This window comes from Paralichthys olivaceus, chromosome 3 (genome assembly GCF_024713975.1).
Source record: "Paralichthys olivaceus isolate ysfri-2021 chromosome 3, ASM2471397v2, whole genome shotgun sequence".
In the NCBI taxonomy this organism is placed as follows: domain Eukaryota; kingdom Metazoa; phylum Chordata; class Actinopteri; order Pleuronectiformes; family Paralichthyidae; genus Paralichthys; species Paralichthys olivaceus.
Genome location: NC_091095.1, coordinates 25,053,509 through 25,077,015, shown reverse-complemented (window position 1 = coordinate 25,077,015; position 23,507 = coordinate 25,053,509). Strand labels below are relative to the sequence as shown.

The 23,507-nt window shown below is 41.1% G+C and overlaps 2 protein-coding genes across 2 annotated transcripts; one reads left to right on the top strand and one right to left on the bottom strand.

Annotated features, from left to right (window-relative positions):
- Positions 1-4,492: 4,492 nt before the first annotated feature.
- slc5a9 (solute carrier family 5 member 9) lies at positions 4,493-15,316 on the top strand. The gene is made up of 14 exons (XM_020080720.2): positions 4,493-4,648; positions 5,639-5,757; positions 6,174-6,245; positions 7,461-7,565; positions 7,990-8,154; positions 8,262-8,367; positions 8,611-8,691; positions 8,803-9,008; positions 9,334-9,469; positions 10,555-10,662; positions 11,520-11,670; positions 12,721-12,889; positions 13,131-13,346; positions 13,997-15,316. The coding sequence occupies exons 1-14, from the start codon at positions 4,627-4,629 to the stop codon at positions 14,297-14,299; spliced, it is 1,959 nt and encodes a 652-aa protein (XP_019936279.2). The 5' UTR covers positions 4,493-4,626; the 3' UTR covers positions 14,300-15,316.
- Positions 15,196-22,543, bottom strand: rfc4 (replication factor C (activator 1) 4). The gene is made up of 11 exons (XM_020080479.2): positions 22,357-22,543; positions 21,322-21,449; positions 20,452-20,530; positions 20,000-20,079; positions 19,735-19,854; positions 19,416-19,559; positions 19,213-19,333; positions 18,420-18,545; positions 18,222-18,302; positions 17,139-17,252; positions 15,196-15,634 (listed from the first exon to the last, which is right to left on the bottom strand). Exons 2-11 carry the CDS (start codon positions 21,435-21,437, stop codon positions 15,539-15,541), a joined length of 1,077 nt encoding a protein of 358 aa, XP_019936038.2. The 5' UTR covers positions 21,438-21,449; positions 22,357-22,543; the 3' UTR covers positions 15,196-15,538.
- Positions 22,544-23,507: the final 964 nt, after the last annotated feature.

Below are 23,507 nucleotides of genomic sequence, written 5' to 3'. Positions count from 1 at the left end.
CAAATCAATGATTGTATTCAGAAGAAAGATTAAAAGTCAGTTCTCAGCCTGAAACTGTAAAGTTAAAAACCACGAACTAAGTCATACACCTTGGTGAAGTCATAGACTCAGACCTTTAGTCTATTAAAGTCTTAAAAACAACTTCCTATCAATATCACAGGAGGGCAGCACCAAAGACACAGCTACAGACCTGGCCAGAGGATGGACCTATTGACAGAACTGGAAAGCCTTTTAAAACAGATGGAGTGGAAGGATGTGCTGGACACCCTCCAGGTGGTGGTGGAGGAAATGTTGGGACACACACCCAACCCTCCACCTCCTAATGCTGTCCCTGCTGAAGAAGGATTTGACTCCCACCCTCAGACACTTGAAGGTCTGAGTGGATGTGGGGGCATGCCCTTGGGAGTGGCTCCTCTCTGCTTGGAGCGGAGAAAGGATCAACTGGATGGTCCCTTTAGCAGCCAGCATCAAAATGTCCTGCATTCAGGCTTTAGATACAGCCAGGTTCAGGTAAGAGACTTAACTATAAATTAGAGATTCATAAGAACTTTCAGAGTGGTGAACCTGACAGAAGTTTACCGTCACATGTCAGAGAATTTTACTTTTAAGTATGAAGTCATAATTCTTTCATTAAATTGAAAACATTGTACTTGATTGATTATCTCTTGAATGGCTGATTGAAGAGACAGTGATTTCAGTGATTGCTTTAAACTACAGCTTTTGCTAATAATCTAGGTGTTATCTAAATTTGATTCTCATCTGAACTTCAAAACACATGTTCATCAAATCATTAAATCCTTCTATTTCCTTTTACATTTCTAAAATCAAATTGGTTCTATCTCTATCTCTGCTAATAAATGCCTTTATTTTCTCCCACCTGGAATATTGCAACGCCCCTGTAAACATGCCTCAACCAAACGCGTTTGCAGCTTGTTCAAAACACTGCTGCTCATAGTTGAACAAAAACAAACCGTAGGGCTCATATCAGGCCATCCCTTCACTGGTTACCAATTAAATACAGGATTGATTTTAAGATTCAAATCTTCCCCATTTTTCTCACCTCACCCCAACCGGTCGAGGCAGATAGCCACCGACACTGAGTCTGGTTCTTCTAGAGGTTTCTCCCTGTTAATGAGGGATTTTTTTTCTCTCCACTGTCGCCAAAGTGCTGCTCATTGTGGGAACTGTTGAGTTTCTCTATAATCTTACGCTTTCTCACGCTAATAAGGTCTTGACCTGATTATGTTATGTTTTGGCTCTTAAATTGGACTGAACAGAATATCTTTAAGTACAATCAATTCTTCATTTTGCCAAGGACTTTTGTGTGAAGCACGTTGTTCGCAAAACGCAAAAATACCAAATACATGGGAGTCAATGTCTCCCGCCCATTTAGAGTGAGTAGTCACGGTCCAAGCGAGCAAGTATGAAAAAAACGGCTGTATTTCAGGGACTGTTTGTGTGCCAAAATTGCTCTCAAAGCCACATATGGAGCTAATCAAAATAAAATAGGGTTTGTTTCCTTCTAAGACATTTTACTATGACATCTCTCGGACCTATACTTTTGGCTGTATCATTTTTTTGAATTTTTTTTTTCCGGTTTCACCTCTTCATTGGATGCCATGTTAATTTTGAATAAAAACGTCAGAGAGGACGACATTAGTCAAAATGTTCAAATTGGTACAGTCTCTCTGTTACCAACCTGGATCATGTAATAAAAATGCAGCTCTTATACATGTTTTTCTCTCTCACTCTCTCACTCTCAGGGTCTCTCTCCTTCCTCTTCAGCTGAATGTCTCTCTGTAGAGCCAGCAGCAAGCACAAGGCACCCATTTCTCCGGGAGGAGTTTTCTAGTTATTATTATTATTATTCTTTAGACTTCCTGTGGATTTGTTCTAAGATATACTACAGATCAACCACAAAAGGTTACCGTTCTTATTAATCACATTATTGACAATATTAAGATCAGGTCAGGGATTATACAAGATCAGATAATGCAGTTTGTCTAATCTCCTGTTTTGTGTGTGTTCATGTCTCCAGTACAACAATGTGCCTGTAGTGAGTCTCCCTCAAGTCCTGCAGGAGAACTTGACTTCTGTTGGATTTCTGTAAGTAAAACACACACAAATGCAAACAAACACACAACTATGAGCCTCTGTTTGGAACTTTTTCGGTCATCTAATGAGTCGGTCTGGTTGTTTATGTAGGAATGGAGAGGTGGTTTACGGGGTTCGTCTTTTTACTCCTACCGTTCCTCCACTGGGCATTTCACAGTAAGTCAGCCTGAGAGGCCATGATTATCAACTGGAAGACAATCAAATCAGTCACCTTTTACTGTATTTGTGTTTTTACATGTATGTGTATGTATGTGTACCAGATCCCAGTTAATTGTTCTTTCATCACAGTTCAACACAGTGGCAATTCATGCTCTCATTCATTTTTCTCCCTGTTTTTCAACAGAAAGAGAACGCGTGAGAGCCAGAAGGACGACAGGCCATATGTCAAGAAGCCGCTCAATGCCTTCATGATTTTCAAGAAGGAACAGAGGCCGAATGTCGAGGCTGAGCTCAACATCACTAACAGTGCGACTGTAAACTGCATCATTGGACAGAGGGTAAGTGTCATTGCTCTGTGTGTTTGAGACTCTCAGTGTCACACAAGCGTCACTACGTTTTCTGGCGTCGTTCACGAGCAGTGTCTCAGACAACACTTAAAATCTTTTGGTTCTTGTGAATCATTTTTATTTATTAACAAGTGACCAGGGAACAAATCTAAATGTATACATTAGGATTTCCAGCATTTTATTGTGTCATAATCACTGTGGGAGGTTCCACTGACAGACCTGCACCTAATCCATCAATGTGCATCTGTGTGTATCTGTTAATATGTTTTTATGCTTGTGATTGTGCACTTGTCAGCCTGCAGTTGCATGTAGTTGTGTGTTTTTGTGTGTCCACAGTGGAGGGCGCTGTCTAGAGGTGAACAGGATAAATACTATGAAGAAGCTGAGAAGGAGAGGCAGTTCCACAATCAACTCTTCCCTGATTGGTCGGCTCGTGACAATTATGTATGTATGATACATGTTCACATGTTCACACTAAATGATGCAATGCGGTCTCTGCAGAGTTTTTATCTGCTGATATCAGATGGAGTTTTTGTTTTTTGGTGTAGGGGAAAAAGAGGAAGAGGATCAGGAAGAGGTCTCGCACAGGGGCTGAAGGTATGACAATATTTCTGTGGATCAGTGTTTTCATAATAAATTTGAGTAAAACTTTATGACAAGTGACCTCATGGGATTATACGGTGTAAGTGAATTGATTAGTGTCTCTGACTTGAACTCTCCAGGAAGTGAGCATCTTCCCCACTGAGCCATGAGAAGTCTGTGGGACAGTCAACAGGGCAGTTTGAACCCTCCTCCCCTCAGTGCACATCTTCATCATTTTTAAATGTATTTTGCTTTAATGTTGATGTATCTCATGGAATGATTGTTATGTTTTGCTAGTTAGTTTAATTCGTTGTTGTAGTGCTTGCTGTGTTACTGTCATAGATTCACAGTAGTGAAAATGGTAAAAGATTTTTAAAAGATAAAGTTTTTGTGTGGGAATTTATTTATTCTTACAAAATGTACTGTTTTGTTTTTTTTTACATGAATTGGTCAAGACTGGAGTCACATTGTCAAAACACTTCACACATTCAGTGAAACATGAGTCTAGGTGGATCAAACAAATTTCTCAAAGCTTTATATGTGTGGGCAGAATTTTACAATAAAACAATATAATAATCATTCCAAACACAGCTCATTGTAACTTCAGCTGAACGCCTGCTCAGGTGTTTCTAGTCTCATTACAAAACAGACAAAGGAGACAGTTTCAGAATGATTGAGTTTGGAAACATGGATCACAGAAGAAAGGTTGGTGGGGAAAGAAGAGTCAGGGTTGACCTGAACTCTACGTGCTCTTAGAGCTGCATACTGTAATTGTCTTTGATTTGTTTTATATTGTTTTTAATGTTAAAGAGACTTTGCATGGACCATATGATACTTTCAAGAGTTGTATTTAATTTCACTTATTGATGAGGCTTAAAATGTGGTTTTTTTTTCATTTTACTTGTAGTTTTCATGTCGTCAAATGACAAAAATGTAATCTTCTAAGATCTGTATAAGTGGGGCCATTATTGCATTGTACCTGTGTAGTTACAGTATATACATTTCAATAAAGAACTAGAGCAAGAATCATTCATGGCTGAGTGTTTCATTTCATAATGACATCTCATTATTGTCACTATTGCATCACATGTCTACGCTGCCGTTGTGCTGTTATAGCTACACCTGATGCAAAGACGCTGTTGTTATAATAACTAGATTCAAACTACCCATAGGATCAAACAGTGGAGCTGTTTTTAATGACATCATGCATGTCAGTTTTTGATTTATATCCAGGCTGTAAAGTTTGACCATCTCAGTGTCAAAGTGATTAATTATTAAGCTCAAGGTTGACTGCACAGATTCACATACCTGAATGATTGACTCAACTCTCTGACACAGAGTCGGAGGAACTCACAAACAGGAGAGACGCTAGAGGACCGAGTGTCTGTGAGAAGTCAACGCCGTCTGGAAGATTGAAATCAACATGTCTGCTGCTCTCACCACAGGTCTGAACCTTTTTAACTCTGTCTTATCACAGGCTCAACAACAAGCTTTATCTTCTAGCACGTGAAAAGCAGATTTTTATGGACAGCTATCCAGAGCACAGTGAACAGGAACAAAAGGAAAGACACAAAACATACTGATATGTATTGTGATAAAATTCACTACATTTTCACTTAGTTTGACTTTTCACTAAAAAAGTCAAACTATCCCTTTACCTTCAGCCTGGGCACAACAAAAGCATTTGCCTTGAACGCCCATTGGTCTAATGGTGTAATAAGGAAAAAGGAAACAGCAAAGAAATTAAGTGACATATCTTTCGGCCTGTAAGTAGTAAAAAAATCGATAGGGCACAGTTGTGCTATCTAAAGCACGTGTCCGTCATTTCAGTAAAGGTCATGGTCCTGAGCTAATAAAGGAAAATAATTAAATATGCGAATAAAAATGAAACAAAGAGCAGAATAAACGTAACCGAAGGCAACAGATCAGTGAGTGCACATACATCAAGTAGCATTGCTTGACTCTGTCAACCGTGTACAGTCAAATCAACCCAGAGCCTTCTAATCCAATGCAGCTCTCCTTCCTCTATACCACCAAGTGACAGTGAAGGGGTTTTCATCAATTCAAAGGAAACAATATGATTTCTGAGTCAAAAAAGAACATTTGTTGAACAGCCTCAATCTTCTTCCATCAATGGGTTTAAATCTCATTTTTTATCTTTATGTATTTGTCAACTCCAAAAGTAATGTACATGTGTCCCTGCTGCCTGTGAAGAAATGACAGAAACAATGAGTAACAACAGATGTAGATCCAGCTTTTATCTCAGAATGTTATTGGCATTGACATTCTCCCATCCTCCATGGTCTTTTTGAGTTATTGTTGGCACCTGTACCTGTACTTTGAAATTCAACTTACATTTCTTTAGTGCAAAAATGTAATTGTTGTGAAAGGTGTGTCTGTCTTCAAGACAGTGACATTCTATACTTGGTTTGCAGGGAGCAGCTCCACTGGATTCCCCACTGCAGCAACTCCCAGTCCAGGCATCAGTGTTGATGCTGCTGACATTGCTGTGGTCGTCATTTACTTTATCTTCGTCATGGTCGTAGGAATCTGGGTAAGAATACATTAGTTTCAATATTATTATATTATAAGTATCCAAAATCATGCTTATGGGGAATGTGCTGAGCTCCAAACAATACCTGACAAAGAACCAATTAGGCCTCAAAATGTTACACTTTACTTTCTGTAAAAATATGAAAGCTTTGCATGAAGTCTTTACGTGGCATACAGTACACGTTTTCCAGTTCATAACAACTTTCTTTGACCCCGGAGGCAAATTCTAAGGCAAATTCAGCATGTCAAAACACAAGTTAAAAACAAGAAAGAAAACAACAATGACATCGGACAGTTAAAGAGATTATGATGTGACTTTAGTGTGTGGTCGAGTGGGTGGGTGTCAGGAGTTGAGGAGTAGAACAGCCCTGGGAACAAAGGTGCCAATGTCCTGATCTGTCTCTGTCTCGTCTACAGTCATCAGTACGAGCCAACCGCAGCACTGTAGGGGGCTACTTCCTGGCTGGCCGTTCAATGACCTGGTGGCCTGTGAGTACTGGTTGTGCTGGTATGCAGGTTTATTCCTCAGTGCCATGATAATGTGCTTTATGCTCCATTGTTCTACTGACCACATTCATGTCAGAACACTTATTCTGAGACAGTCAGTTGTCAGCATTGTTATGTTCGAATATGGAAGTTAATTCCCGAGCTTTCTGACCAATACAAATGACAAAACAGTTATTTTACAAATAGGTGAACCAAGCTTTTGTTTAGCAATCAATCATCACACATTACAAGTACAGAGATTAAAAAGCATACAGACTTTGTCCAAGTGCTTCCAAAAACAAGATGGTTAAGTTGTGTCACTCAGCGTTGTATGTGTAAAGTCCCTATGATCACGTTTTTTGGGGTCACTTAATCAAAATAGAAAATGATGCATAAAAGTCCTCAGCAGAGCATGAATGGTAAAGACATGGCTGTAGACACAAACATTTGGCTAACGTGAAATTAAGAACAGTGGACTCTAACCCGTGGTATATCAACAATAATTTATGGCCACATCAGGCAATTATGTGGTACTTCCGCCTTATGTGGCCCGGACAAATTGGATGTGAGCCAAAACCGGCCCAGATTAAAAATAGAAAATGTGATCTGGCAAACAGGAGCAGACAGCCCGAGTGCCATCGTTCCCCGTGGTGTGTGTGCCAGATGAGAGTGCGGTTGTGTGACAGTGTGGGACAAATCAGGGCCAAAACTATTGCTATGTTAGCATTATCTGTACACACAGGAAATGTGCATGGCTTGCGCATCCAGCACAGTTTATAGCCATGTCCATTGTTATCATCACATCAAAGAAGTGGAATGAGGCTTTAAGGGACAGTTGTATCCTGGATGTGAAGCTGCTGGTGAAACCTGCTCAAAACTGTCTCTGTCTATCTGCAGTCAGAGACAAACCACATGTGAGTTGTTTGTCTCTGTGCAGCAGCACCTCTTCCTGCTGCACAGAGACAAACAACTCACATACTTCAGTTAGTTCATTTAGTATTTGTCCCTGTGGCCCCTTAGTTATTACCCCCCTTGTCTTGTTGTCCTGCATTTACATATCGATATGCTATACTCAGTAAGTATTTTGTGATTTCCAGAACAGTTTGAATAATTACATTCACTAAAAAGCTTTATCAGACAGTCAACGAATTCATTATTCTGAAATCTTCAACAAAAAAGCTTCTGCTGTCGTTGTGTATTGCCTGTGTGTGATTTCAGATCGGAGCCTCCCTGATGTCCAGTAATGTCGGCAGCGGGTTGTTTATTGGTCTCGCTGGAACAGGAGCAGCTGGAGGCATTGCAGTTGGAGGGTTTGAATGGAATGTAAGGAACACAATTATGATGTGTGGCATGAAGCCTGACAGACGAGTAGTTCTGTCATATGTCAGACCACACGGCTGTGTTGCAGCTCACCTCAGAGTCCCCCTCTGATTTCACTGACTTCACTGTCCCGCACGGTCATTGTTCAGTGTTGTGAATCCTCTCATGATCATCACTGGACTTGTTCATTTCAATCACCAATGTTTGGACCTAGTTGTAACCATAAAACAATCAATTTAAAAAATGTTGATTACACAAAAGGGATCACAATTCAATCAATGATGTGACTTCCAGTGTGTGTCTTACAGTAGATGGATCCACATCTGTGTAGAGTCAATCTTGTGTAATCCTTCGTGTACTGTATTCAGTGTATCAACTGTTCAACAGCAGATTGACTTTTGTGGGTTTCATGTGTGTGTTTGTGCAGGCAGCCTGGGTCCTGGTGGCTCTTGGTTGGATCTTTATCCCTGTCTACATCTCTGCTAGTGTTGTGACCATGCCTGAATATCTGGCCAAACGCTTTGGAGGCCAGAGGATACGCATCTACATGTCTGTCCTCTCACTCATCCTCTACATTTTCACCAAAATATCTGTAAGACATACACACATTTTTAGATACAGTATTATTTTTACCCAGCAGCAAACAAAAGCGGTACAGTCCAACACAGTAAAACATTTGTTTGTGTGTGTGTTACACAGACAGATATATTTTCAGGCGCATTGTTCATCCAGGTGTCGTTGGGCTGGGATCTCTATCTGTCAACAGTCATACTGCTGTTGGTCACCGCTGCTTACACTATAGCAGGTTAGCACACACACAGTGGTCGCACGTGCATACTGTTGCATTTTCAAGTACCAGCTTACTGAAAAACATGTTTCATACAGTTGATTGTTTGAACTTCACTTTTGTCGAACTACCAGCAGTTTATCTTCTGGAATGAAATATTTATGTATATCATGTATTTATGTAATGGGGACTAGCTTTTTGTCCCTGTATGAGAGAAAGGTTCTCGTCGTGCGACTGTAAACACATGTGTTTTGTCCATAGGTGGTTTGGCAGCAGTGATCTACACAGATGCTCTCCAGACTGTGATCATGGTTGGGGGAGCCTTTGCATTAATGTTCATTGGTAGGGTGCAGTCAAACACACACACACACACACACACACATATTTCACAGAATATAACTATTTATTAAGAATAAATAATAACAATAATAGTGTTATTTGTATATTTTCCAGCATTTGACAGAGTTGGCTGGTACGAGGGCCTCGTGGACCATTACATGTCAGCTGTTCCCTCAGTGACAGTCCCTAACACCACCTGCCATCTGCCTCGTAGTGATGCCTTCCACTTGTTCAGAAACCCAGTGACGGGGGATATTCCCTGGCCTGGTCTGGTGTTTGGGCTCACAGTACTGGCTACATGGGTGTGGTGCACAGATCAGGTGACTTTTTTCGTACACATGTTGTTTAGCTTACAAGGTACGGGGGGGGGGTATGCAGTAGCCCTTTTTCGATTGCCTCTGTGTGTCAGATTGCCTACAGACCACAAACTTCACATGTGCATGTCAATTATGCAATGTTGTGCAACAACACTATATTGAAAAAGAATCCTGGTTGCAGTGCACATGAAACATTGCATTCTGTTGCATTTGCTTCTGCTCATTTCTTAATTTTCAATCTAATTTATTTTAGATGCACTCTCTCTAAAGGTAATAGGATGACTTTTGATTTTCTCACTTTTTGTATTTTATTCGTGTGTGTGTGCAGGTTATAGTCCAGAGATCTCTGTCGGCCAAGTCTTTGTCCCATGCCAAAGCAGGCAGTGTGTTGGGAGGCTACCTCAAACTTCTGCCCATGTTCTTCATCGTCATGCCAGGCATGATCAGCCGAGCTCTGTTCCCAGGTCAGTCTGTCTGCCTCTCTCTTCTGGACTGTTATGTCTGAGGTTCTTAATGTTGAAGCACGTCATCACACCAGTCTTTCAAAGACCGTCATTCATCCAGGTATGGGTGGAGTGGTTCTGAGGGCCTTTGGTCGGAGGGATCATGGTCTTAGTGCTGACATCTTTGCGTGAAACTCAGGACAATCAGTAAATATTTCAATATAAATGATCACATAATATAGTCAAGGTCTTATACACAACTAAAATCGAATGGCTTGTGACTAAAGGTAGGCATTCAATCAAATAGGTTTTCCTGAGGACATCATTTTAAGAAGCGTAGTCATATGATTGCATTCTGTCAATCTTTGCCCTTCTCCTGTTTACTCCACTCTAATGTGTCACCAAACTACCTGTAGGCCATATCAATAAGATCATTACAACCTTACAACAGTGTTACTCCACTACTGTGGGTCAATGTTTAGCTTTCAGCAGGGTAGGTGGGGAATGACTAAATCAGGATTTTCCTGCTGAGATAATCCAGCAACACAACCCCACCTGCTGAAACATAGCTCAAAATGTTTTCATACTTCACTTCCGGTCGGATATCTGCTTAATATACAATATGTCTACTCAGATACTCTGCCATTACTGACAATAAATCCTCAATTAATTTACTCTCCATTATGTTTCCATCTGTTTATTCTTATCAATGTTGTAAATATTCAACCCTGAGTGAGGACAGAGCTTTTGCTTCGCCTTTTCAAATTCATCAGGAAACCTATAAAGAGCCTAGATTTTCAAAATAATAAATAAATAAATAATTCTTACTCTTGTTGAGGCTTTAGGGCACATGATATCACACCTTGTTACATTACATCAAAACCCCTATGAGACAAATTGTGATTTGTGAATATGGGCTATACTAATTAAATTTGATTGATCTACTGATTTATTGAAGAGTGGCCATAATTATGAAATGGAGAAGGTTTGGAATCACCAGGACTCTTCCTAGAGTCTGACCAAACTGCATAAGTGACTTAAGTAAAAGGGCCTTAACTACCATAAATGATCAAATAATGTTTCACATCTTGTCTTTGTGTTTGTAGATGAGATAGGTTGTGTGGATCCAGTGGTGTGTCAAAGTGTGTGTGGAGCTTCAGTCGGTTGCTCAAACATCGCCTACCCTAAACTAGTGGTTGAGCTAATGCCTTCAGGTGAGTTGAACACACGCACGATGCAATGTTTGTGTCATTCATGCACCTATATACGTATACTTATATATCCATATACTTATACTTATACTTATAGGCATCACTTTCACCATAAATATATATATATATGATGAAAGTGATGCCTGTAGACAGAACATCTCATAGAGGGAGAACTCAAAAACAAACAAACAAATCTTATTTGTAGTTTCACTTACTTTTTCCAGAGCACCTCACCAGCTGATAGACTTTGTTTAGTAGCCATGGAAATGGCTCAGGTGTCACCTGTTTCACTTTAAGTCAAGTCTGAAACGTGTGTTTTTTACCCTGCACTGTATTCTGCACAAAAAGTCAGGCTTCTGGAGTAACAGTGAGTCAGGAAACCCGTTTCCGTTAAAAGCTAAAGCTGTAGCAGGAATGTTGTCGAGACAAAACTGGCAGCTAATCAAAAAACACTGGGATGCCACAACTGTGTCTCCTGGCTTCTGTCTTTTCCTCGTGTCTTAACACCTTTTTCCTTTTTAAATCATGAAGAAGAGATGCAAGGAGAAGATTTGAGGAAAAGAGGAAGTGACCAAACATATTTTTTAGTGAAAAAAGGCGAGCCCAGTCAGTTTGTGATGACGTCACACAGCTGGACCAGTGTTAATGTTTTTCTGTGGCCTTCTTCTGATTTCCTCTCATATGACAAGACTGAATGCACAATATTAATCACTGCACATCGTCCCTTAAAATTAATTGCTTGACAAACTAATAACCTTCCATGGGCATTGGACATGTGCTGCATCAATATCGATACAAAGCTAAAATATCTGGTATTTCACCATGAGTGAGCCATCTGTTGGATTCTTCTCTCTGTGTAGGTCTACGTGGTCTGATGATAGCAGTGATGTTAGCAGCTCTGATGTCATCTCTGACCTCCATCTTCAACAGCAGCTCCACTCTGTTTACACTGGACCTCTACCACAGAGCCAGGCCGAAGGCTACGGAGATGGAGCTCATGATTGTTGGAAGGTATGGCTGCAAAGATCAACCAGAAAAACCCACGCAAGAGTAAAAGATCACCTGTATAAATACTCAACCAAAGAACCGACCATCCATAAAATCCTGAAAAAACCCCCCTCAAATGACTGTAACCACAGATCCCTCCTGAATGTTTTCCATGGTGTTTTCCCATGCATGCTCTGTGTGGCTACAGCCATTGTGTGTTGGTGTGTGTGTGTGTGATCTGCAGCTGGTTTCCTGGTTTTCCGCAGTCAAACACCTTCTATCAAACATTCACAACGTTCCACTACTGACACAACTGCTGTTTCCACTGTGTTACTGACATGTACAGTAAACCACATTAACAGAGGTCACCACACTCCTCAAAAGGGTGTGTGAGCTAGTTTGCAGTCTAAACAGTGCACTGTTATGTTGTCATGGGTAAATGAGACAGAATAAATAAGACAGAATAAACAAGCTGTGTGACTGTTACAATGTTTGCAGTGCACTGTTCTGACTGAATGACATTCTGAGGGTGTAATATAAGATGCTTTTCAAGTAAAACTTGACTTGACTGCTTTGGGAAAACACCCTGTTTGTCTTTTGAATCACCTTGGAGTGAGAGCTGTCCTATTTGCTCTGATCACTTTAGAAATTCTGTTACATATATTACTGAGTTTCTGAATTTCCATATGTAAGATGTCTGATAACAGTGACTCGTCTTAAAGGAATATTCCTGTGGTTTAGCACAGAAGAGCAGTAAATCCTGTGTTCTTACTGACACATCGCAATTTACATGACTTGGTTTACTTTTAGAAGCTGTCAAAAACATCTCATAATGCTTACAGTCAGTTGAACTCACACAGACTTTTTAAAGGCAAGTCTCTGCACTTGTTAGCCACCCTGACAACGTCAGACTGGGCTCCTCATAAATGAATGAAAAAGAGCCATAACTGTACTTCACAGAAAAACTCTATGTATAAAATCACCATGTGTAAGGTTTCCCAACACTCTTGTTCTTTACGGCTCGGTAACGGTGCTGTAACATTTCGCCGTTAACATTATGTCTATGTTTTTTAGGGTGTTCATCCTGGTCCTGGTGTGTGTCAGTATTCTGTGGATACCAGTCATCCAAACATCCAACAGTGGGCAGCTGTTTGATTATATCCAGTCAGTGACCAGCTTTCTAGCTCCGCCCATTACAGCTGTATTCCTCATGGCTATCTTCTGGCCACGTGCCAATGAGCAAGTAAGTCTCTCTCTCTCTCTCTCTCTCTCTCTCTCTCTCTCTTTCTTTCTCTCTCTTACGCACACACATGCACACACCACTTGTGCCATGTGTCTGCTCTCGACATACTATTCTCGAATACTGTTGTATGTAAGGTAATAATACTTTATCATCAAGATGTCATCATGATGTCATTTATACCATATGATTCCCGGGCCCTAGGCCGCTACACTGAATATTATGTGTACTTTGTGTGTCTCAGGGTGCATTCTGGGGTCTGATGGGTGGACTAGTGGTTGGACTGATCCGCATGGTTCTGGAGTTCTCCTACATTGCTCCCTCCTGTGGTCAGCCTGATAGTCGCCCTGCTATCCTGGCTGATGTCCACTACCTGTACTTTGCTCTCATCCTGCTGGCTCTCACCTGCCTTGTGATTGTTGCCGTCAGCTTGGCCACTGCCCCAATACCTAAAGAACATGTAAGGAACACGCCCTGCATTCACTTCATTTATGTTGTCATCGGTAAATGAGACAGAATAAATAAGCTGTGTGTCTGCTCCAATGTTTGCAGAGGTAAAGGATAGCTGATGGGTGTACACCACCTTTAATACCCAGCAGCACATTTCCCAACAGCCTGGGGATTTCCAGAACCTGCACTTGACAAGAATGCTTCCTTTCTTTGTGTTTAACATAAAGATCGTGATCCAGGCCCCTGCACACGTTCATGCTGCTTTCTAATCCTGTTAATCATCTTTATTTTTGTCAGACACCATCACTGTGATAGGACTATTCACCATCTACAGTACTGCCATCAGTCCCTGAAAGTATAGAATTTGAATCCTTCATAAAGTTGCTCTATTCCATGTCAATATCCAAGTCCCTGGAACATGATCTCACTTCCTGAGCAGTGCTGAAATTTAGGAGAACAGCGGAAACAAAAACAGAACTGTTGATATGGCAACATGATAAATAACTGCAGAAGAAAAGTGCTGACAAACGGAACCTTGTATCTCCTCATTTGGTTGGGAGACAGTGGCAGTTTTTGTGCTATGCAGTTAAGGACATGAGGAGAAAAAACTAAACTAAACGCAGGCTCAAATACCCCTTCTTCTCCTTCTCTCCTCCCCAGCTGCACCGGCTGACCTGGTGGTCCAGATACAGCCGAGAGCCTCGTGTTGAGCTCACAGGACCCCCGCCAACTCCAGACCCAGCAGACTCCGATCACAGCAGCAAGCCTGACCATTCCTGGTGGCAGAGAGCTGCTTTGCGGCTCTGCGGTCTGACTGGTCCCAGCACTGGCTCTGCACCTCCAGTGGCGGAAACCAATGAGCTGAACTCCCTGCAGGAGGATCCTTTCTGGAGAAGATTCTGCAACGTTAACGCTCTGCTGCTGCTGACTGTTAATGTGTTCCTCTGGGGATACATGGCTTAATGCACAGCAGTCATGAAATACTGAACACAATGTTATCACCAAGGTTAGAGTGCTGTAGTGCCATTTGGTCCTGTGTTGAACATGTTTGAAATGAAAGCCTTGGTTCAGTGGATACTGGTTCAAACGGTCAGTTGCTGTCCTGGATCTGTATTCTATGAAACAACACTGTTTATTTAGACAAGACATCAAGTAGCTAATAACTGATCATGATGGATTCTGATATAACCACTGACAAGGCCTATGACTGACTTACAGGCGCTAAAATCACTTTTTAAACACTGCCCTATATGAGTGGCACTCATACACTTATCCTCCCAGAGGTGGGGGAGCCACACTCTACTGAGTTCCACTCTAGTTATGTTTATGTTAAACTGATACATTTCAGCATCAAACCTTTGCCAAACAGATCTCTTAGAACAAACTAAACTTGTAACAAACAACAAAAAGGTTCGCAAAAAACAGATAACAGAAGCAGTTAATGTTTAGACACATTTAAAAAAAATCTTTGTCCTTAATAATGCTGCAGTCCTCATAAAGATGTAATTTGTCGATCCATGTGGCTTCCATGACAGACAGGATGTAGGCGATGTCTGAACTTTTTAAGTGGATAGGTTATTGTTTGGAGCTCCAGGTAAGTGTCTAACCAGTTCACTTTCCCTTGCAAATGGCATATCTGTGTTATGCTGACCTGTCTTTGCAGACATATTTTTGTCAATGTTTGTTAAAAACAATGATATTCTGCTTTAACAATATTTCACTTTGAAAATGATGGCTTCTACTTGTATTGAAATCTGTCAGCATTTCAAACCTATAACCATTAAATTATTTATTTTTGTGATTATTCTTGATTTAGTCACAATCATTTGCAATGACTTCAAGGAAGCAAACACTGAACAGATACTGAAAAGTATTTATTAATTTACAAAATTCAAAGTGTACAAATATATTTTGGACAGCTGCATGAATTAAGCGGAATAAAGAGACATCTGAATGGTGGTTTATCAGTAACAGCAAAGTTCATACAGTTGTTGCTTATTTATTGAAGTGTTTACTGTAGAGTGGAGGGAGACAGCAAGTGGAGTGGACGTAGCGACGGTAAACACCAACACCATCATCTGGCCTCCACTGGCTGATGTGATGTCTCAAACTGAACAAGCTGAGTTTAGTCTGTGAAGCGCTCATGTCTCAGTGAGGCTGTTGGTCCTGTTGGAAGCAGGAAACAGTGCAGTCCCTGGAGCTTTAGTTGTTCTGGGAGGACTGCTGCATGATGACTGAACAGAGACTCAACATCTGCAAGTACTCATCTGCACCATCTGACAGGCACTTACTCACAACCTGCACCAGAGAGGAAACAAACACAAACTGAGAACTTCAGGAAGAAAGGAATCAGTCCATGAAAGAAATGTAAATTCTACATGAAAGTTTAAGGTGATAAAAGATCAATAAAATGTGGAATTTTCTTTGCAAAAACTCAAGATCCTTCAACAGATGAGTGGAAGTGGCATCCTCTCCTGTTACTACTATAAAAGCCTGATCTACTAAAGATTTGCGTGTGTAAAAACATGTGCAAACGTGATTGCACCTGCAAAAAAAAATGCTAACTGATCTACTAATGGTGTGCACTGAGGATTGTGTGCAGAATAACACGTGCTGTCCATTTAGTGCGATTGCGCTGATGAATATGCAATATCGGACGTGTCTACCTGAGTGCACAAAATATTGAGAGGAGTAGAAATACTTTAATTTAGCACACGCATTGCAATTTACATAGCCTGAAAAATTGCAGTGATTGTGACTGCGTTTGTATTTAGAACGTTTGAAAGGTAGGTGCTAATCTGCACAGCATTGCGCAGAGATGGCTGCAGTCATCATGGTGAGGAGGAGACGGCATGGAAGAAGACAGAGAGAACGGGTCTTTTCAGAAAGTAAACTGCACCTGCTGCTCAATATTGGTCAGAGGCATCTCTTCCACTGGTTTCATTTGCTTTATTATGAGCTTATACCCTCCCATCTACTCAATTTCAAATGGATGTCCTTTTGTTTTACCCACAGCGTTTACTTTCTCGCAGATACTCTCCCATATAGCGTTTCTTTGAGTAATACTAATATTTCTTTGCTGTAGCTCAACAACATGTTTGTTTGCCTCTCACACTAACACCTCCAATTCCATGGCATTTAATTTTGCCTCGCACTTGCGGTCACTCTGCTCCCCATAAGGCTCCATGGCGGAAACCAGTAACACACGCAAAACATTTATTTGAATACTACTGCCTCTACCATGTTTGTTATCATTTGCGCAATTTTTTTTGTAGATCACCCGCAAAACGCCCACCAAACAGATGAGCAATCTTTTATAATGCACCTGCAATTTAGCATCTTTATTTGGGAATTAAATTACTACAGGTGGAAATGCAGCTTAAACCCAGGCATGTCTTACAAAAGTCGAATCAATCCTTCTGGAGGGGAGTCCGCATAAATGTCATGTTCCGTAGAATTGTATACAGTTAAATCACATGATAGGGAATAATAAACCCTAATGTAATTCTAAAGGATCTTTAGTCTTGTGAACTGACATTGATTCAAAATGTATCACATCTGTCGTCACACTGCAGTTAACTGATCATCTGTCACACTCATCCAAGATTCCAACTTTTCTCACTGCTTAAACATATGAATCTGTGTGAAATATAAAATCAGTTGTTAAAACAAGATGTATGTGTTTAAAGTAGTGACCAGCGTTGCTGCATTTGCTTTTTCCCAATTAAATGTGATTTCCTATTGTTCTTTCTTCCCTCCTTCTCTGTAGCATCACCAGGCAGCGCTGCATTAGCTCACTTACTGCCATCTTCTCTGTGATGGCCGACTTCTGCTTGTCGCTCAGGTCCTGCTCTATGATCGACTCGTGGAGCTGACTCAGGATCTGTGTGGCTGCGTAGCCTTCATCCACCATGTCCTGACAGAGGAGACAATAAATGTGTGAGAATGTGATGTGTGGGGGGGGTGAGGCAAACACAGCGCCTCACATGTTCACTGCATGTCAACATCAGGAACAACCACAGAGGTGTGATCCTTCCATGAGGAACATCACAGTGTGAAATGTTAAATACTAAAATTATTTAGTAGTCACATTGTCTTAATATTTTCAGTCATTGACTGAATTTTTTTTAAACAACTATTAAAAGATCTAAGGGGGAATCCAGCATTTTTCATTCTGACAAGAACACTGAGGGCAATCTTCCTTAGCATTAAGTAACTCCCACCAAAGTGCTGGTTAGTCCAGTCTTGAGGCAGCAGAGTGCCAGTTCACCCATTCTTAACAAAATTCTAAATAGCCAAACCTAATGACAAACTCCTTTACAGTCATCTGCCCAGATGTGATTGATTATGCTCCAGCAAGCACCCACTATAGATGACCTGAAGGAAAGTTTAAGTTCAGAATGCAGCAGGTCAACTGAGTTCAATACAATTTACTATGTCTACCACTGAGGATATGATTTAGTGTGTGTTTATTTGTTAGCTACGGAAAAACTATAAAACTGATATCCATGAATGCTTGTGGATGGACGGGACTTGACACAAGGAAGAAACTATTAAAGACTACTCCACACTGAATATCATTCTAGTTGTCACTAGTTTATTCATATTTTGATCATAAATGATCTATTCTGTAAAATTGCATTCTTCATATTTGTTTGTTTAGGCCCACAGTGTTCTAGTGCCCTCTGCTGTCACTGCAGAAAATAGCAGATTCATTTTCTATAAACCAAAAAATGCTATTAAAAAGGCTTGTTGTCTCATTATTAAAAGAAAATTTAAATGTAATAATTGATTTTTTTCAAAAATGTCTATGAAAATGATTGGAGACTTAAAGTTAGCACATAAACACAAGGACAAAAAATGTCCGACATGTCTGTAAACCTACCCTGACGGCAATCTCTAGTTTCTCAAATGTTCCTTTGAAGCAAATCTGGAGCAAGTTGTCGATCATCTTTGGAGGAACAACCTATAAGAGAGCACAACAGTGACATGACCTGAATGTATGATAAGATTGAACAAATTAAACAAATCGTACATCATCAGTTGCTCCAGTCTCCTATATAACACAAGAAGTGCATCTCACCCCGGCTATTTCAGTGACAGCCCTCTCTGTGATCTCTTTGTCGACGCTGAGGCGCGCAGCGCTCTGCAGGAAGGTGATGGCTTTCCGCAGGTCTCCCTCTGACACCCTCACCAATGCTGCTATACTCTAGATAAAAAGAAACAAACGTCATACACCTTCTACACGAACTGGGTTAGTAAAGCAACAGCACAAGTTTTCTGCATGTTGGACTGTTATACATGAAACAAGCTGGTTGGACTAGGGGTCGGCAACCCGCGGTTCTGGAGCCGCATGCGGCTCTTTAGCCCCTCTGCAGTGTCTCCCTGTACAGTGTTGTGCATCAATGTGTTCGTATTTTTCGATGAACTGAACGAATCAGTTTTCATACGATGAACGTCATTTTTTAAATCATCATTTGCTTTAATTAATTCTCCTGTATATAATCACCATTAAAAGTATGTTCTAACTTCTAATGGGACTGATGGTGGATGACTACAGACTATTTAGTCTGTAACAGCAGAAGCAAAAAGAAACTCTCTTGTAGTACAAAGATTGACTTTAGATGATTCCCTGTGATTGGATAAATTCAGCTGAATCCCACATGTCCCCAACAAGCAGACTCCCGATTTATAACCTGACAAGACAACAAGTCATGTAGTGTGAACTAAACAACGATCCAACGTCATGTAGTGTTAACTTGTGCCTTTTCTCTAAAGGCTGCTATACAATAATAAAACTCACCTTCATGCAAAATGTATAAGCCAATTCCACCTACTCAGCCATGACTACGTCCATAGTTTCTTTCTTTTTTTACCTGTTTGCTGTACTTGAGGTTCTCCTTGTCACAGATGGCCAGCAAGCGTTCTTCTTGTATCTGATTGGCTAAAGGTTTGAAGCGAAACTTGGAACATCTGGATGTCAAAGGTTCAATAATCCTAGAGAAGACAGACGCACAGCAAGGTCAGGATCAGTCATGCAGGGTATGTTTGTGTAATGATGATATATCGGTCAGCCGACCTGCTGATGTAATTACAGATGAGACAGAAGCGGGTGGTGCGCGATTGCTTCTCCATGGTCCGTCTGAGAGCGGCCTGAGCTGGTGCTGTCATGGAGTCTGCTTCGTCCAGGATAATTATTTTAAAAGGAGGACATGGCTTTCCACTATAAACACACAGTGAAGGAGTTTTAACATTTAAACATTCACTGACTAAAAGATATATCTAAAACTATTCACCTCAAATAAAAAAAATTTGTTTATAGGGTTATTATAGAGAAAGCATCAGGAAAATTGCTCTATCTATCTTTAAGGTACATGTGATGATCAGTGTTGACTCACTCAGAGCGAGTCCCAGCCACAGTGAGCTGAGCGAAGTTCTTCACCTTCTCTCTGACAACCTGGATGCCTCGCTCATCGGAGGCGTTGAGCTCCAACACCCTCTGTCTGTATATCTCATTACTGGAGGAGAGACAGTGGAGGAGAGACAAGATTCATCCATGAACAGAAAAAAGGTTATGATCAACTAAAGGGAATAAAAGTTAACTGACAGAAATTTGAGGAAACGCACAGAGCGGACATCTCACAGCATTAATAGTTCACTCACCCATACAGTTCTCTGGCAGCAGCTAAGATGGTGGAGGTCTTTCCTGTTCCAGGAGGACCATAGAACAGTAAGTTGGGAAGCTGCAATAAAAAAACAACGAGACGCAGTGAGACATCTCCTTCATGTCTGTGTAGGACAGCAAAGACACTATATAATTGTGTTTGTCTTTGTACCTTTTTAAGCACCAACTTAATCCCTTTGTATCTGCCTTTATATTGTTGTAATATTACTGATTCATTGTAATATTGTTATTTAATAAGTTTGATTTTTGTTAACAGGAAGTACTGAATGGAGGACAAAATGAAAAAAAGAAATGACTAAAACAATAGAAGTGTTTATGCATCAGACCAACAAACTTATTAAAGGTGAAAAATGTGACAAAGGTGCCAACCACAAGACATCATACTTTCAATTTGTGTAAATAATGTCCACTGACAGAGACTAATACTTACATCAGCTCCTTCCAGAGACTTCTTCAGCACTGCCACCACCTCATCCTGAAAGGCAACCTCATCAACAGACTTAGGCCTGCTGTGGTTTGCAAAAAGAAAGACTGTTAATACTTACTGTTAGGTTATTATGATAGTTTGCAGGATTGTTGTGGTGCCCTCTGGCTCCAGAAGACTTAAATTGACATCATCTTCATCTGGTAGTAAATTTAAACTGTCAAATTTTCAACAGGGACAGACTGAAAAAGAAGTTTGCTTGTTGGTGAGGTGATATCTATATGAGGATACTGGGGAGTGACGGAGAACTGTGCAGTGTCTGTCTCTACCTGCCTTGTAGCTGACGCTAGCAGGGAAGCACTTATCTACAACACATTTTCCACTAGTCGAAAACCCCACCACAGCTGTTAACATCTGGCTTTTGTCTGCAATGGTATTGGATTCTATCAGTATTTACTCCCAGGTCAAATGATTCTGCAGCAGACACAGGTTTTAATCAGGTCCAGGCTCCAACCGGTAGCAATGGAAACGAGACACCTTGTTCGTCTCGGTGTGCTAATTTGGTGAGACAGTCAAGGGGTGCGGACAGAAGTTTGTGGTTTGAGCAAAAATATGATGCTTCTTTTTCTTAATTTAGTCAATGATTTTAATCAGGAATCAATTTTGAATTGAATCACAAGAAAAATGATGAATCAAAGATAACCACCCTAATTAGTTTCCCCACATTTTGTAGAGAGGAAAAAAAATAATATTGTACAGTATTCTCTTGGCTAAATCACACCAGGTAAAGGTTTGCTGTAAAAGATTCTCCTGTGCCCAGTGCTTCTGATTCTGGTAGAATCAAACACACTATACACCTTTGTGCTTCATACTTACTATTTTTCAACCCATGGAATAGCCTTGGCTTTCTTCTCTGCACTGGGCCCCGCTGCTGTCTTGTCTTTCTGGGGTCTGGTAGTTTGAACAGTTGCTCCTTTCAAAAAGGCCTGCATGTCTGCTGATGTCTGATTTAGGCAAAAGAAGCAAAAACACACCAAAACAAAAATTAAGATGCAGAAAAAGACACACACATTGACAAGAGTGAGACAAAGAAACAGCTGAAGAAGAGGGCTTCCTTTATAGAGAAGATGCATCATGTCTGTAAAAGCACACACAGACGTGACACATGTCAAACTAACACCCAGACTACACGCTACAAGCCTTGCAGACTTTCAGTCATTTAACCAACACATAAAACTGGGACTACAGTTGAAATGCTAATCAACATGACCTACTGTGATACCTGCCTTATTCAGCTTTTTTGAAAACTGCACTTAAACTCTCTTAACTGTGCAATACTCATTCTCTCATATTCTCACACTGTACATATTGTTGTTTTAACACTTTATATATTATTTGCATTTATATATTTTACATGAACTTACACTTAAGTACGTATTACTTACTGATGGCTATGTTTGACTCTTGCTGCTGTAATACTGCACATTTCCTCACGGAGGGACTAGTAAAGCATTCTCTTATTGTATCTTATAAAATAATGTCCTGCAGAAAACTCGTTTGTTCAACACCACAGGACGAAACATAAAACTGTAACAGCAGGTTGACGTAGCTCGACTGGAAGATAATTTGACCATAAGATTAATTTGACAACAGATAACTGCCAGTAATGGGCTCATCGTTAGGACAACAGAGCTCTAATAAGCAGCTGATCAGAAGTCACATCGATGAAGTCTGGCACCTCTCCGCATCATCACTGAGTCTGTGGTGAAGTTTGACAAGCGGTTAATCCCACGTTGTTTGCGTCACACGGTTACAAACCCGCTAACACTACTTAGCCGGAGGTGCTGTGCTGGTAACTAATGGCCAGCTAGCAGTATTAGCTCGTTGTTCGCTGTTGATGGTGGAGCTCACCTTGTATATCACCCGCTGTGAAGACAAGCTGTGACTCAGATCTCCCACAGTGGGACTCAGTGCGTGATACGGGCTCGACACGAACTCTGATAAAGTCCACGAGGAGCCGCTTGTTGACTTGTGCAGCAGCGGCAAGATCTTCCCGCTCTGGCGGAGAACACGACTTCCGCCGACGTCATGTTGTGGCTTCGAATCAGAGGCTGCGGATGCTGGAGTCGGCCCCGCCTTTCCTGTGCTCGTTCACGCCCGCCGGTCACGGATGTTTCACGAGAGACTCTTACGTCACTGAATTAAGTTTGACTGCAAAGAACATGTGTGAGACGCTCGTGACGTCACATGTGAACAAAGAGGAGCTGTGCTTTTGTCCCGTCTGCTACTTTATGCATGTACTGCCGCCAGCCACCAGGGGGCGACGGGGAGGTTTGGTCAGCTCGTCGATCTTTGATGACAATGATGAGGCGAAGTCGAGACGCTGGTTTACAACAGCAGACAAACAGAAGTCGCGTGTATTTAATCGTCAGAAAGAAGAGCTGACCTGCAGATGATAACAGAATAAATCAAAACATTGACAGTTATTATCAATGTGACTAATTGGCACAGAGTCCAGGCCTCCTGTCTGCCTGAGACCAAACACCAGCTGCAGGAGGATTTGGTTCGTACCATAGATTGTATGTAATGAGGTTAGAAGAGTGCTGAGCCACACCCACATTACTGTGCTTTGTTTGTGCACAGTATCTCATCTTACTTTACATTTTCATTGGACTGTAAACATGTTCCTTCCTTTTAATTTAGCCTGAAACAAGAACAGAATCCAGCATGAGCCCAATATAATGCTGTGATGACTGAGCGGACATAACTTCATACACGGTCTGTCTGCAGCTGCCAATGATGCTGCATGTTTCTATTGTTTGAAAGCGTCCGGTGCAGCCTGTAATTGGCTGGAAGAGGGAGCACAGTAAGTGGCTGTGCACAGATGTCTCAGGCTAATGGTTGCCTGGCTCCCAGTCCCTGGAGCCTCTGGTGATGAGATGCTAACGCCCATGACAGGCTTTGCTTCAGGGACTAGACCTGCTATATGGTAGTATTGAAAGTACCCAGGCAGCCAAATGAGGAGTGGTGTTTTAATTGTGCTCACATGATATAATGATGGT

What these genes read in the sequence shown, in the direction of transcription:
- slc5a9 (XM_020080720.2), top strand. Translation starts at nt 4,627, where the DNA reads ATGTCTGCTGCTCTCACCACAG. An exon ending in ACATTTTCACCAAAATATCT is followed by an intron (nt 8,155 to 8,261) that starts GTAAGACATACA and finishes TGTGTTACACAG; the next exon opens with ACAGATATATTTTCAGGCGC. An exon ending in CCCCAATACCTAAAGAACAT is followed by an intron (nt 13,347 to 13,996) that starts GTAAGGAACACG and finishes TCTCCTCCCCAG; the next exon opens with CTGCACCGGCTGACCTGGTG.
- rfc4 (XM_020080479.2), bottom strand. Translation starts at nt 21,437, where the DNA reads ATGCAGGCCTTTTTGAAAGGAGCAACTGTTCAAACTACCAGACCCCAG. An exon ending in GCTGCCAGAGAACTGTATGG is followed by an intron (nt 19,855 to 19,999) that starts GTGAGTGAACTA and finishes TCTCTCCTCCAG; the next exon opens with TAATGAGATATACAGACAGA. An exon ending in GTGGCTGGGACTCGCTCTGA is followed by an intron (nt 19,560 to 19,734) that starts GTGAGTCAACAC and finishes GTGTGTTTATAG; the next exon opens with TGGAAAGCCATGTCCTCCTT.